General features: G+C 48.0%; 1 protein-coding gene across 1 annotated transcript in view; it reads right to left on the minus strand.

Moving 5' to 3' along the window:
- The window catches only part of Tmtc1 (transmembrane O-mannosyltransferase targeting cadherins 1), a 171249-nt gene that overhangs the window by 51263 nt on the left and 103808 nt on the right, over positions 1–16178 (minus strand). The window contains exons 9-10 of the mRNA XM_051173381.1: positions 10086–10207; positions 266–433 (exon numbers count right to left, since the gene is read on the minus strand). Of these exons, the coding sequence (XP_051029338.1) occupies positions 266–433; positions 10086–10207 (290 nt within the window). The remainder of the gene's footprint in view (positions 1–265; positions 434–10085; positions 10208–16178) is intronic.

The raw sequence follows: 16178 nt of genomic DNA on the forward strand, positions 1-16178 counted from the left end.
ATTTTACAGCCCAGCCCCTCGGCGGGTATTTCCACCCCAACCACGGACCCAGAATCTCCTCATTTTTATAAGCCCACTCCCAGTGAATTCTTGGTAAAGTTTATATATCATGTTTTAAAAAACCTAAAATTAAACCCCCAAATAAAATTATATCTTCCATTTCGAATTTATTAGAAGCAGTTTTCCAGATTAGTACAAACTATCATAGCCATTTGTCATCGATGAGAGAGTGGGAAGAAATGTACATTTACCTGCTTAATCATACCTGAATAAGGACTCTCTCGACAGCCAGATTTCATTCTGCTTCACGGTTTTCCAGGAAAACAGCAGGAGCAGCAGCCCAGTGGACACCATCAGGGAGGTGGCCCCACACCGGCTCAGACCAGCACAGAGCTTGTTCAGTCCATGCACCAAGAGAATGCAGTAGCCCATGCTGGAACACACAAAAGAGCAGGGTGGCTGTGGGCGAGAGGTCACTGTGGGGAGCCACTGTTTGCGGGGTGGCTGTGGGTAGGAGGTCACTGTCTGCAGGGTGGCTGTGGGTAAGAGGTCACCGTCTGTGGGCTGGCTGTGGGTAGGAGGGTCACTGTCTGCGGGCTGGCTGTGGGTAGGAGGTCACTGTGATGATTTAAATAAGAATGGCCTCCATAGGCGCATATATTTGGGTGCCTTGTCACCAGACAGTGGCACCATTTGAAAGTATTAGAAGGATCAGACGGTGTGGCCTTGTTGGAGAAAGTGTCATTGGGGGGTGGGTTTTGAGGTTTCAGAAGCCCATGCCCGGCCCAGTCTCTCTCTTCACCCACATATCAGGGTGTATGAAACAAAGCTGCTGTTTGAGCATCTGCCTGCATGCCACCATGATGGTAACGGACTGAACCTCTGAAACTGTGAGTCCCAATGCCTTGGTCATGCTTGTAACACAAATAATAAAAGACCCGGTGACAGAAATAGTGATTCAAGCTGAGGGTCAGACGAGCAAAGCAGCCAAGCCAGTAGATTTTACCCAGCTGAAATGGCAATCCTGTCTCCATGAATCCTCAGAGGCGAAAGCTCTCAGTTCCTGTCTCCTCCTGCCTTACACTCCCCTCTCTGCCCAGCCATATCATTCCAGTCTCCACCTCCCTAGAGGTAGGATTGAAGGCCTGTGTTCCCAGGTGCTGGGATCAAAGGTGTGAGCTCTGTTACTCTTTACTATCGTGTAGGACAGGGTGGCCTTGAACTCAGTCAGAGAGATCCATCTGTCTGTCTCCCGAGTCCTGGGATTAAAGGTATGTGCCACCACTGCCTGGCTAGCCAGTATGAGTGCTGGGATTAAAGGCGTGTATCACCGCTGCCCGACCTCTGTAGCTTGTGGCTGATTTTGCTTTCTGACTCCTCAGGCAAACTTTGATAAATGATAAGTAATATATCACCACACATGGTGTCTCTTCACCGCAACGGAACAGTGGTTAAGATGGTCACTGCGGGTTGGGGCTCATTACTGGTGAGCAGTTCCCCAAGCATGCTATTAGGACAAACAGGCCTGTCCTGTGCTAGAGGGACACATATGAATTCCCCTGTCACAGGCAGGGGTGGGCTGTCTGAGGCACTAGTTCTCACATGATGGCTCACTAGCTCTCCAGCATTGCTGGAACCCATAGGCTCAAAGCCTCAGGCATGTTAGCCCTACATGGGACCTGAGGGGGTTCTCCGGCCCAGGCTTCCTCATGCCTCCATCACAAGGTGTGTCCGAATTCAGAGCCTGCAGGTCCTACCCCAGCAGCCTGGAGGACCATCTGGGATGGATAGCAGTCATGGAGGACCACAGACATGCCACCTACAAGGCTTCCCAGTGCACCAGCCAAGGTCCTCTCTGCTTTCCAAATCCACCCGCAGGCTGTCTCCACCCCCCCCCCCGAGCTGGACTAAGGGTTTCTCAATGGCTCTGCCCCAGCTTTCCCAGGCTTGGGCACAGCATCACATCTCTGAGAGCACATGGTCCCTCCCACCCGCTCATGCGCCTGCAGAGGTACTTCCTGTTGGCAGAACAGACTCGGGAGAAAATAAAGTTTGCCAAAGTGGCTTCCATCCTACCTACGTGGGTGGGTTCCCAGATGTGACCCCAAGTACTCAATTCAGTTGGCACAGGTCCCTCAGTGCCTTGTACACACCAAAAACAGTCTCCAGGACAGGAAAAAAGTCCTCTCACATTTGACCTTAAAGATTCGAGGTTCCTCTACAAATCTGTTGTTTCTGCAGAACTGACTGTGCTAATGTTACTGCAATGCCAAACCACGATGGCTGCTCAAGTGTGTGAGGTTCCTAGCTGCCTGCTCTTCCAGGCCCAGCCAGGTTTCCCCAACCCCCAAGCTAATCAGGATGCTTCTGGGACCATAAGACGGTCCCCTGGAGTCCATTCTTTCCTACGTTATAATGTTTGTTTTTAATCAAGATTAACTTTTAATTACTATTGTGTGAGAGTACCACTTGCGTGGAGGTCTGAGGACAACTCTGTGGAGTCGATTCTCTCCTCACACTTTTTCACGGGTGCTGGGACTCAAGCTCACTTGGTGGCCGGCCAGCCCTCATTCATTGCAATGTACTGACTGCTATGTATGTGAGAGTATTACAGGCACCAAGAACTTATTAGTGAATAAGCAAGACTGTAATCACTGTTCTGGAACACAGGGAGGAAACGATAGGTTAAATACAGAGCACGTGTATTATAACGTGCCGTGCCGTGTGAGGAAACCAAGCGACGGGAAGACAGCTATTTCAACATGGATGGTCAAATAAGAACCTGCAGGTATGCGAGTGAAGACCTGAAACGCACGGAGACCATGCCATGCAGACATTTGCATTCCCAGGCTTACTCTTACTCCACTCTCCTCCACACAAAGACTGCTACCATCGTGTGTGGCCAGCATGGATGCCATGGGCTCTTAAGCCAAGAAGATGCTGGTGAAGAGGATGGTTAAGGATGTTGAATTAGGCCAGCTATCTAGAGAACAAAGGAACCCAGCACCTTGGCCCACATGCTGCCCTGCTATATGGTTTTAGGTGTGACAGGCTCGATCCTATCCCACCACTGCGCCCTCTCTAAGACTTAGCTCCGTATTCATGAGACCTCACTGGTCAGGCCACTGTCCACACTCAGGCCACTGTGTCAGCTCACCGCTGGTTCTTTGGGCCTCTCGTCTCCTTTAAAGGCCCACCTATGTGTCCCACTGGCCTCTTCCCTAGGGGGAGAGTACAGAAGCTTTCACCTTCTCTGAGCTTCTGAGCTGATGTGCTGTCCTCGAACATTAACACATTTGCTTGCCTTAACTCCCGCCAATCTCTTTATTGCCAACCCCTCTTACTGGACATCTGGAGAGCAGAGGGTAAGTCCCGTCATCTCTATGTAGGCCACCATGCCTCTGTCATCTCTCCTTCACTGTCTGCGTGAGAACAAGCATACACCATGCAGATGAATAGGCCTGTCTGTGTAGAGGGTCAGACCTGACTCATGGCCACACCGTGTGCTGGTCCCTGCTCTGTGAGGATGCAGGAGAACCTCTCCTTACCATTTGACATCAATTTTCCCATCAAATTACACGATAAATTGTTTTTTTTTTTCCCTCAAAAGTCCTTGAATTGACACATGGCTTCAGAAAGTAATATTAAGTAGAGAAAGTAATCTCTGCTAGGTTTGCACTTTCTTGGGGACCATTATTCTTTCAGATACAGACACCGTGGTGAGTGACACACTCCTCCATTCTGAAACTTCATCCTGCAACATGTGTTTTAGTACAGTTCCCAGGAGCGGGCAAAAGAATCATGTTCTTCCTGTCGCCGGGGGCAGAGAAAGTGGAAAAAAATCAAGCAAATGAGAAACTACAGGCTTTTTCTCCAGGAGATGGAACCTGAGTCTACCTTGCTGTGGTTACTCTGGTTAAGGGACCTCTGGGCTGCTGACCACAGATTCCATATGAGCACATGGGAGCCCTTACAAACTAGCCCTGGATGGACCGAGCCTGAACCTGGAGAAACACAAGCCAACAGCTCAAATTTGGAAGCATTTTGCAAACCTACAGAGCCATCAGTAAAAGGGCCTAGTCATCACTAGGATTCATTTCCTCCCTCCCTCCCTCCCTCCCTTCTTTTTCTCTTAAAAGAAATAAATAGACAGGTAGATAGATAAAGATAGATGATAGGCAAATAGATATAGGTAGATGATAGACAGGTAGATAGACAGGTAGACAGATATAAATAGATGATAAGTAGATATAGATAATAGATAGATAGATAGATAGATAGATATAGGCAGAGGATATAGATAGATGATAGAGAGTGACTGAGTGTGTGTGTGTGTGTGTGTGTGTGTGAGAGAGAGAGAGAGAGAGAGAGAGAGAGAGAGAGAGAGAGAGAGAGAGTACATGCAGAGGTCATAGAAAACTCGTAGGGATAGGTTCTCTCCTTCTACCATGTGGCTTCCAGGAATCGAAATCAAGGTCATCAGACTTGGGGTGTCCTCAGACTTAGGGTCACAGCCAGGTTTGGCCACCCATCATCAGTAAGCCAATTAAGAGAGCTACATAAGTGGCGTGACCCTTTAATGTGGTCTCCTTAAGCGCTCTCTCCAAAGGGCCTAAAACAATGTGTCCTTTGACTTCCCTGGGCTCTGTTGATGCCTCTTCCTACAGAAGGTCACCTCGCGGTACGTTTTAACTCCAGTTTCAGGGGTGTCGTCCCCGTCCCCAGATAGTTCGAAGGCAAAGCCCTGAAACCTGGAGCTGAGAGCTGGTGCTGGTTGTGCCCCAAGCCAATGGGGCACAGCTGCTTCCAGCCAATGCTTAAGAGCACCCCACCCCCACCCCTCACTTCTGCCCTTCTTCTCCACCTCAAATACTTGTGGGAAACTCTCTAGAGGACTGAATGTGTTTGGAGGTGGAGGCTCATTCCGTTTAAGAAGAACAATGCAAGGGCACTGCTGAGCAAGTCTCCAGCCCCGCCCTGCGGAGGTGCTGCGCTCTTGGGGTGGGTGGGGTGGAAAGTTTCTCCACGAGTGATCCATGACAAATTGCTGTGTCATTTTCCACCGTGTCTTCGGGAAAACCAGGGCAACTGTCACTGGCTCCCGTTTTGATAACGGACATAATTCTCTCTTGGGCTTTTTATAATACAGTGCTCCCCTCCCCCTCGTGGCTCGCCTAACAGCACTAAGGTTTACGAGGCTTTTCCTGGTGAATAAAGCAGGACTCTGAAGTTGGACAAAATCCTTGGTCTGTATCTCAACCCTGACACTTGCTGATTTGGGGCCAATAATTTAAATTCACAAGCTCTTAATTTCCTTCCTTTGTAAAAGGACACTATTTTATGATGTATTGTGCCCACTGTGCATTAAATAAATAGTAAGTGATAGCATTACGGTTCTTGTGCTGAGGTAATATTGGGACTAGGCAGTATTGAATAGAGGGGGAGGCAGGAAATCCCTAATTTTTGTGTATGTTCCAGGTCACCAGTGTCCTGCAAATACAGCAGGGTCCTAAGATCTCGGGCCACTGGCAAGTGGAGGACGTGCAGGTGTAGGCTGTCTGGCACTTCAGAACGAATGAAAGGAAACTCCTAAGAGACCAGAGTAAGAAACAGCATCAAGGGAATCCAACAGTTCTGTGTGGTCAGAGTTTAACCTCTGGGAGGCTTAGCTGTGTGCATTACAGGATTAATAAATACGCCTGCAACAAAGGGGTGGAATTAGAAGAAACCGTGCTGAGTGAGGTAACCCAGTCACAAAAAGACCTACATGGTGTGTACTCACTCATATACGGATTTTAGACATAGAGCAAAGGATCAGCAGCCTACAATCCTCACTGCCAGAAAAACTAGGAAACAAGGAGGACTCTAAGAGAGACACACATGGTGCTCTGGAGAAGGGAAGGGGGCAAGATCTTCTGAGCAAATTGGGAGCATGGAAGGAGGAGAGAGGGGGTTAGGAGAAAGAGAAGGGGAGGAGGACATGAGGGAGCAGGAGAATTTAGTCAGGGAAAGAATAGAGGAGAGCAAGAAAAGAGAAACCATAATAGAGGGAGCCATTATAGGTTTTAAGAGAAATCTGGCACTAAGGAAATGTCCAGAGATCTACAAGGATGACCCCCAACTAACAATCTGAACAATAGTGGAGAGGCTACCTTAAATGCCTTTCCCTGATAATGAGATTGATGACTACTTTATATGCCATCCTAGAGCCTTCATCCAGTAGCTGATGGAAGCAGAAGCAGACACCCACAGTTTAACGCTGAGCTGAACTCCTGGAACCCAGTTGCAGAAAGGGAGGAGTGATGAGCAAAGGGGTCAAGACCAGGCTGGAGATACCCACAGAGACAGCTGACCTCAACAAAGGGGAGCTCATGGACCCCCAGACTGATAGCTGGGAAACTTTCATAAAACTGACCCAGACCCCTTGAATATGGGTGTTATTTAGGAGCACTGGGCAGTCTATGGGGCCTCTGGTAGTGGATCAATCCTTATCCCTAGTATAGGAATAGACTTTGGGAGCCCATTCCACATAGAGGGATACTTTCTCAGCCTAGACACATGGGGGAGGGCCTAGGCCATGCTCCAAATGAAAAGGCAGACTTTGATGATCCCCCATGGAAGACCTCTCCCTCCCTGGGGAGCAGAAAGGGGATGGGATGGGGGTTGGGAGGGGGGAGGGGGGAAGGGGAGGGTGAGGGAACTGGGATTGACATGTAAAACAAGCTTGTTGCAAATTTAAATTAAAAATATTATAAAAGTTAAAATAAATATGCCTGCAAACTTGCATGAAAGGACGTGTGTGAGCATGTCTCGTGCACTGAGTAAAATGGAAGAAGCAATGTTGCCACGCAGTGTTTTAGTGTTTATGACGGCTTTTGCTGCATTACTCTTTGCACATGCCTGATGCATGGGATTAGAGCTATAAATAACCTGCTTCATCAAGGTCCTGCTTGAACAAAACATCTGGTTTACAAGACACTTCCAAGCATTTTAAGGACACTCATGTAATACATCCTTGCAGCTGCAAGCTCGCTTGTACAGTAGTATTGACTTGGAGTACTGAGTTTGTCTACCATGTTTTATGGTGCAAATGTCATACAAGGTAAGACAGACAGGAAGGGTGTGAATATAAGTGGCATTCACATACCTCAGAAACATACGGAAGAGATTCTTCCCTTATACCCATTTCGATTTGGATATGAACTGTCCCCCACAAGCGCACGTTTGAGTACTTTCCAAGAGTGTGGTGTGATGTTTTTCTTCCACTGAGTCTAACACCACTAAACTTCTGCTTTCCCTGCCCAAGTCCCTTCTGTCCCCTTCTCTGCTCGTTCAGCAGTGTCTGGGAGATGCCCTCTCTGCCCCTAGAGTGAAAGGATCTCAACTGGCATGGGGTGAATATCCAACTGCTTTCTCTAAATCACCCCAGAGCTTCACCGCTTCTAGGGAGTTTTAGTTGGGATCCACCCGCCCCCCCCCCTTTTCCAGTGTGTCTTTTTATATATAAAATACAAGAAAGGTAGCCATAAAATTATATGCTTCTCGTGGAGTCAGAATAAAAGAGCAAAATTTCTGTGAGAGGATGATTTTAGCCCCCAGACTCCCTTGCCTGCTCAAATATGGCATGCACAAAAGTGACATTTATCAGAGCAAGGAAAAAAAATGTTATCTCTGTGTGTTTTGATGGTAAAACTTTGACCCCGGAGGCTAAGCAAACAGCCAAGTTCTGTCTCTTTAATTCAAAGATTTCTGGCAGCAGATAAGAAAAGGGCCTTGCCTGGGTTAGACTGGAAGAACAGAATCCAGCAGGCTTGAGTGGCTCGAGTGAATTGTTAATCACAAGGAAGGAAGAAGAAAGGACAGGCTCACTGGGCGTCAGGCTCAGTCTGGCTTCTGTGAAACAGCCACGTGGGTCCCTCCAGGCTGCTGGGCCCAGCACTTGTCTGTGGGAAGCCCACTTTCCCCCAGGAACACTGACAGCCGGGCCTCTTCCCTTCCTCCCCGCCCCCCTCTTCTCTGCCTTCTCCTTTCTTTCTTTCTTTTTTTTCTTCCCTTTCTCCTTCCCTCCCTTCTGTTAGCTATGGGGTGAAATCAGGGTGTCCTTTTGTGGGTCCTTAGCCCATAGGACTGGAGAGGAAGCTTGAGAACAATTTACTGGAGTTTGGGAGGAAACAGAGCGGTAGCGGGCCAGGAGGAGAGAGATGGAAAAAATAGAGGAAATCACGGCACTTGACAGCAGTCATACGGTAGAGTCGGGGAGGCTTCAGATACAAGACTGAGAGAGCCTGAAGCCTAGAGGAAAGTGTGCGCAGGCTTTAAAAAAAACAGACTTGAAAAAAGAAAAAAGGGAAAGTTATACTCTCAGAGTAACTCAGGGAATCAGGCCAGTTTAGTAGAGCTATAGTCAGGGTCTCTTCAAGTGACTGCACAGGGCTAGGGTCTGGGGAAGGGTTACGTACATGATCTCATTAAAGGGATAATTATTCCCTCCATCTCCTTAGCACGGCTTTTGGTATCTTGATGAGGTGATCAACAGGCCCAGCTACATTACCTTTTTATTTTATTTTATCCTATTTTATTTTAAGCTGCATTAACTCTAAAGGGAGGACACAATAATGTGTAATGTTCTAATCTCTAAAACTGACCTAAATGTTATGTCTACTTGAGAGTCTGAGGTATATTCCATTCTTTTAACCAGGAGTTAATAGCTTTCCCTTCCTGTGCCTCAACAAACTCCTGATCTCTACCTACAAAAACTCTTCAGATTGCAACAGGTTCACAAGGGCTGAGACCCTAGCTGGGTATGATGCCTTTATCCCAAGTACTTGGGAAAATACACCCTGGCAGATCTCTATGAGCTCAAGGCCAGCCTGGACAACATGCTAAGTTCTAGGTCAGCCAGTGCTACGTAGTGAAACCCTGCCTCAAAAAAAAAAAAAAAAAAAAAGTTGAGACCGTAAGGTCATTTGGGAGACGAGTTAAAACTGGAAACTAGATATAACTCAGCTCCACCCTGGGAATCCAAAGCTGGTCACCAGAAAGGATCCGAGTGTCTGCATCCTCATACCTGCATACCTCCAGTGCTCATTTAGGAGGAGAAGCCAGAGTCCCTTCCTGGCATCTCTGTCTCTGGCCAGGGACCCATCTACCAGCTTCTGGAGCATGGCTCAAGGGCAGGAAGTCAACAAACCTCTGATCTAGAGGCTCTGGCATCTGCTGACACTATTCCTCCGCAGGGGCAGTAGCCATGACGGGCACAATGGTGGCATGGGCAGGGTTAGGCAGTCACTTGCAGGAAGGAACAGTCCCTCAGCAAGGTTGTCATGAGGTCCCCAGGCAAGGCCTCCGAGAGGAAAGGACAGTCATCTTCGGGACTTGTAGGACTCTTCACCGAGTCTGACATAAGCATATCCAGGCTGGCTCTCAGAGGCAAACATGCGCTCTGGGAAACATTGACATTTTCTTTATGTCCTGCCTTGCTTACTAAGTGCTGGGATTACATGGTGTGCATCATCAATTTCTCCCTTTTAAAAAACGAGAAAATCTGATTTAAAAAAAAAAAAAAAGAGCTTCATACCTTGCTCAAGGTCACATAACTAGTGAATGTCAGAACAAGATTGTCTCCTGATTCAGTAACATTTCCAGGAAAGTGGCCTTGGGACAATGACACTGAATAACATGACACACAAGCTAACACAAAGAGCAGATGTGCAAAGCTAAGCAATGCGGAAGCCACAGATAAATGTCTCCTGTTACTTCCAAACCATTTTCTCCAAAGATAATTTTTTAAAGTTTAATTCCTATTTTCCAAATTAAAGGAGGTGGGGGTGGGGAGGATAAAGAAGATACCAAACATAGTAATACTGTGCAAATCAACAAGTACTTAAAAATACCCCAGGTATAATTATAAAACACATTTGGACGACAGCGTGGTAAACCATTGCTGTCTCTATCTGCGATTCCTGGTGCACTGTGAAGCTTGCGCCTCTCTCTGTCTGGGCCTGTGGGTAAGGGTGCACGGGCAAGCTCCACCTCCTCACAGAGGGCTGTCTCCCCGGGGCTTGTGCGATTGCAGGGGTAATTACCTAGGCATGTACAGGACTCTCTCGGCCACCACAAAGCCCACCCTGAAGAAGAGGTTGCTGGCTGGAATGAACGGGAACACGAGGAACAGCAAGCCGGCCAACACTTCCTTGTGCTCCAGCCTCTGAAACACACAACAGGGAGAGGTCGTGTGGATCTCTGCTCAACTCTGCTCCAACAGCATGTAGCAATCTCACCTTCAGGCTCCCATCTGATGACTGAGTGGCCGGGCACATCAGGGGGCCGAGCTGACCGCAGAAGACCTGGTTACACATCCATCTGTGCCCGATACACACCTGTTGCCAAGAGACATCTGACGTGGGCACGGCTGGCGGTGACCAATGGCCATCGCTCTGGGAAGTCCGAGAACTTTGCTGTTCAGCCTGTCCCCACCCGTCCCCCCACAACCTCAGCACTGCACAGAGGGGAAACCCAGAGCCGGGCGCTGGGATACAGTGGCACCTGCTCTTAAAGGAGAGCCCGAAAGGAGAGCTCTTAAAGCAGGAGCCAAGCTTTGCCTAAAAGAAATGCTGTTCTGATGGCAAATCTAAGGGGGGAGGGCGGGGAGCAGCCAAGCTGCAGGTTTCTTGGTACCACTCAACTCAAGCTAAAGCAGCAGGTTTTTTATTTGGCTTGGGTTTGTTTATTTATTTATTGTTTGTTTGTCTTGCTTGCTGGCTGGCTGGCTGGCTGGCTTGTTTTGAGACAAAAATCTCTTACTGTAGCCCTGGCGGTCCTTGATATACAACAATCCTTCTCCCATAGCCTCTCCAGTATTAGCGTCATAGGCATGGGTTACCAGGACTGGCTGCAAAATTTCTTAAATTAAAAAAAAAAAAAACCATACACACACACACACACACACTACGAGCTGGGCAGCTGTGGTACACACTTTTGATTCCAGTACTTGGGAGGCAGAGGCAGGTGGATCTCTGAATTTGAGGTCAGCCTGGTCTACAGAGTGAGTCCCAGGACAGTCAGGGCTACACAGAGAAACCCTGTCTCCAAAAACAAACACAAACAAACAAAAATGATAATGCTCTCACACACCCAAACACAACATTCAAAGCTGATCCCTGGGGGGTTGGTTACAGCTGCCTCTTTCCTGGCTCCACACACTCAGCCAGGACCCCTTACAAAGCGCTAAGAAGAAGGGTCAAGGGTCAAGGTCCAAGTCTCCCCGGAAACGAGCATATACTTCCATATCTCAGGGTGGAATACCATTTATTCTCCTAGACTGGTATTAGAGGGACGAGCTCAACTGTGGCAGGGTGGCTTCAGCAACACCATCCTGGCTGCCCTGTACTCTGCTCGCTCAGGCTGATGTTGTCATTTCCTGACTTTCTTGAGCGCTGACATTTCCTGGTAAATGCTCACGGAGTAAGAATTTAAAGGGGAAAACGAATGGAGAGATTATATCCACTCCGAGACAAAAAGAGAACACATAACTCCACGCCTTCTCTCAGCCAATTTAAACACTGCTTTTTCCCAGCCAAGAGGCACCGCCAGATTCCTAATGAACTGGAGAGCTGGAGGGTGGGTTGAATCACAGCATTCAAAACCTGACATTTTGGATTTCTGGTCTTTGATTTTGAACCTTGGTTTTTTTTTTTTTTTTTCCCCAAACAAAGCTTTTTGTTTGATTTGTATTTAATTAACGGTGTGAACTTTCTTGCCAACACTGGTTCCCAAGATTTCCACTTCTTATCTCATTCCAGTGTACAATTATACAATTACACACAGAGTCAGACGAGGTGAGGTGCCCACGTGTCCAGGCTGCCTTACTCTGAGCATAAGCTAATTCATAACTTTACTTGGAAATGTAAAGTCAGATTTTTGCTTAAACGTGTTGTTAAATGTTTAAAGAAAAATTAAGGCAGACATCTTCAAAGGTAACTTACAGGATAGGTACAAAAACATGCATTTGCTTTAAGCTTGTTAAGAAGGATTTTAGAGAAGTCAGGGAAGTAGAAAATTCACTCAATTAGAATGGAAATATTTCAGTAATTTAGGGAGACATGGGGGAGTCAGAAAAGACTGTCTCCCTTACCAGCTTTGGTTCTGAGCAAACAGGAAAACAGCCTGTGTGCTCACCAGTAAGGACACGTGTGAGGACAGAGGTCACACTGGGTATCTTTCTCGACAGTTCACTTTGTTTTTGAGACAGTCTTCTTGGGAACTTGAAGCTCAGTGCTTGGGTTATGCTGGCTGCACAGCGAGCCCACAGGCTCTACCTGGCTGACTCCCAGCACTGGGGTTACCAGCACACACTACTAGGCTGCACTTTTATGTGGATTGTGGGAGTCCAAATTCAGGTCTTCATAAGCACTTTATGCACCAAGCCATCTTTCCAGTCCAACAGACTCCCAGACTCTTTCTAACCACAAAACAACAACAACAAAACAAAACACCCAAGAGAGACCTGACTAACCCCTAAGCTTGTCCTCTTATACATCCAAATATACAAGTGTAGGTGGAAATGTCAGGGCCGGAAGTCAGATAGATGTTCCAGCATGGAGGAAGCCACATGAGGTGCTGCATGGTCAAGGAAATCTCAACCCTCACAGCACCTGACAGAGGGCAGCAGGTGAACACAAGCCTAGGTGTCTTAGTCTACACAGCACTGCTCTTTGTCAAGGAATGGTTTGAGATGGCCATTACTCTCCTGAAACCCAACGCCCGAGACCAGACACGTAACATATACATGCTTGCTGACTGAAGCCACTTAAGACATAAAACTCTGGGGGCAATGAGATGGCTCAGAGAGTAAAGGTGCCTCCACCAAGGCTGATAACCTGAGTTTGATAACCGGGGCCCATGTAATAGAAGGGGAGCATTAACTCCTACAAGTTGTCTTCTGACTTCCACAGACAAGCATGCCAACATGTGTGTAAGCACTGGAGAGCATGCAAACACGCAAACACACACACACACACACACACACACACACGCTTTACAAACTGATGAGCATGACTCTTCTGGGAATGTGATATGACTGATGCTCAGGGTTCACTCAGACAGAAGGGACTCAGCAATGAGGAGGAGCTTGGAGGAGTACAGTATGACCTCATCGGATACCTGGGCTTCAGGAAGTGGGTCACATGTGCCTAAATGAGCTTGTTTGGTAAAATGGCAATGACCATGATCACTTCTGGCTAGGGACTATGCCTTTAATACATGACCTTTTATTACAGACCCAAACTCGTGCAACCACAAAATCCAAGGTCAACAAAAGTAACTTCACAAGAGTGTCTCAGGAAGGGAAGCAGGGAGGATCAAGGGTGGATTTAAATGCAGCACGGTGGCCACTGGCTCTGCTTCTGCTGGGGCTGAGGAAGAAGGCAGAGCAGGAACCAGAAGTGTTTCCTAGGCCACTTTGTCCTGTGGATGTGTGTGGCTGGCAGAAATGTTTCTTACCTACCACACTTGTGCAGGGACATCTACTAGGCAGGCCATCTACTACCCCCACAATGCAGGATGCCATCAAAATCTACTAAGCAGCCCCCCCCACCCCACCCCATGCAAGATGCCATCGGCATCTTTCTGCCAAGAAAGAGACAAGAAGCTTTTCTTGTCTTATTTTCGGAGAGCTGTGGCTCATCTACCCACATGGAACTGCCTCAGAAGACCAACACTTGTCCTGTACTCTGGGATTAATGAGGAGGAGGAGATGCAAGCTGCACATGGTTGTGCTCTCCCAGTGAAGACTAACTGGCTTACAGGAGCATCCCTTAGCAATAACTTACCCTGCTCTACAAGACAGACGGCAGATTTGGGTCTGGCTTACTTCAGGTCACTCGGCGTGAGTGACAGGACCTTATCGTGAAGGAAAGGACACTGAGACCCAGGTGTCATCAGGTAGATTTGGTCTCTGTTCCGGGCCAGGGCCCTCACCCAGAATCCACCAAAATGTGTTGCAATTCAAGGGACATGTCCCGTTTTTCTGCTCCTGAGGCGTGCGGCGGGGAAAGCCTGATGGATAATTCTGTTCTCGCGGAGGCAGTTAAAGGGCTTTCTTCACAGTTTCCGCCCTGGCACTCTCCCCTCACTGCTCACTGAGGGTTCAGGTTACCACAGCTTAAATTTACTGGACTAACGGCATGCGGCAAAGGATGGAAAAGCAAGCCTTTGCGCTTTAAAAGGGTTTCAAACACCTGTAATTTCCCAACATGTACATGCCAACATGTCCACTTCTTTGTTTCAAAGCAAGGGAGAGAGGCCCGCCAAAGGGCCTGTTTCCATCAAACACTTGAATGTTTAGTGAGGTCCAACATCAAAGGATAAAACTGACCCATCGTTGTAAGGCGGGGTCGTGTTTTTCCTGGGGAATCCTAGTGAAGTTCAAAGAGAAAAATATTCTTGACAGGAGAATCAAGGGTAATGTGCTTCTTTAGCAAGCGTTGGTGTTCAATTATGCTGGTGTGATGAGAGCCTAAATCTATGAAAACTCAAGTTTATTTGCCAAGTTGCTCAAACAAGCTGTGGAGCCTGAAACGGAGGGAATTTTCAGGGCAGTGCCAAGGAGGGCAACATTAGTCAATGCTCTCCCTTCCCAAGTAATTGTTGTTCAATAACAAATGTCAGACTCCTGGGTTACAAGCCCATAGCCAGTTTGGCCACGTGGACTAGCCAGATCCTCTTGCACACACTCGAGGCCTCTGGCAACCACAGCCAGATGGCTCACAGAAATGGAAGCCTGCCTTTGACAAGACTTTGCCCGAATGTATGCTGGCTTCATGAAGCTCCAGGGAATTCCCTCCTCTGCCCCCCCCCCCAGCTCTTCTACCAGAATCTTCCATGATTCAGGGGCTGGTAACTCATTTGTAACCCTAGCATTCTGAGGCCTAGAGTCAGAAACAAAACAAAACAAAACACAAACAAACAAACAAACAAAAAAAACCCAAATAAAGAAATCCCCCTAGCTCCAGGATAGACTGGGCTACATGAAACTATGTCTCCAAATCTAAGAAAGGAGTTTTCCAGGAAAGGTGCCCTTTGTAGTGACCACGTGGCAGGGCACTGAGGACTCTGGCAGATCTCTGCTCCTACAGCAGCAGTGAAGCAGGTGAAAAGCTTTTACTTTTTCTGGGTGTGGCGTCACTTCACACACAGTTTGGAAACAGCCATTTATAAAGAGTGGAACTGATATTCCAGATGACACAGCCTCCCTGTTCTAGTATTGATCAGATGATGGCTCTGTATAGTTGGGAACACCCTGACCCCCACAATCACAGCAACACGGTGACCAACACACACACTCGCACACGCACACATGTACACACACACGCATGCACATGTGCACGCACACACACACATGCACACTCACACACATTCGCGCACGCACATGCACACACGCACGCATGCACACAAGCCCACATGCATGCATGCACACACATGCACGCACGCACGCATGCACGCAAGCCCACACGCGCACACACGCGCACACACGCGCACACACACACACACACACGCGGAGAGGAAAGGGTGAGTGATAACAATCTCGACAGAATGAAAAACAAAGGTCTGTATTGAGGAAAGACTGGACCACAAGGCAGGAATGAGGATACCAGTCAGGCCAGGGCAATAACCTGGGGCTTAGACCTTCCAGGCAGTGGCACAGAGGGTTGGAAAGTACTCACAGCGTGGCTGACATGAGTTAAGTAGACAGGCTGGAGTCAGGGGGAAAGGAGGGCGAGCAGGAGGCACAGAGAGGAGCCTTCAAGTCTCAGGTCAACAGTAGGAAGCCTTGGGACGGGAAAGGCTGCAGAGGAAAGAGACTGAGGAGTTCCTTCAGCAGTCAGTCAGGATGGCGGACGTGAGGTGAGATTCACATACAGAGAGCACTTTCTACTACTAGCCTGTCATGATGAGATGCCCTAGAAATGATCTCATTTACCCTTAATACACTTGGGTAAGTAAGAGAGAATTTCCACAGAACGTGCCATGTGTAAGAACAGAGACAGAAACACTAAGATTCCTATTACGGCCGTGCTGTCCAATGCCCCGTGCTCCTTAAGCAATGCACACATAAATGCATAGTTTCCTTTTAACGAGGGGTAGCTGTTCCCATGCTGTCCTTACTCATCCACCCCCTG

The sequence above is a fragment of the Phodopus roborovskii genome, unplaced genomic scaffold (assembly GCF_943737965.1).
Source record: "Phodopus roborovskii unplaced genomic scaffold, PHOROB, whole genome shotgun sequence".
Taxonomy (NCBI): domain Eukaryota; kingdom Metazoa; phylum Chordata; class Mammalia; order Rodentia; family Cricetidae; genus Phodopus; species Phodopus roborovskii.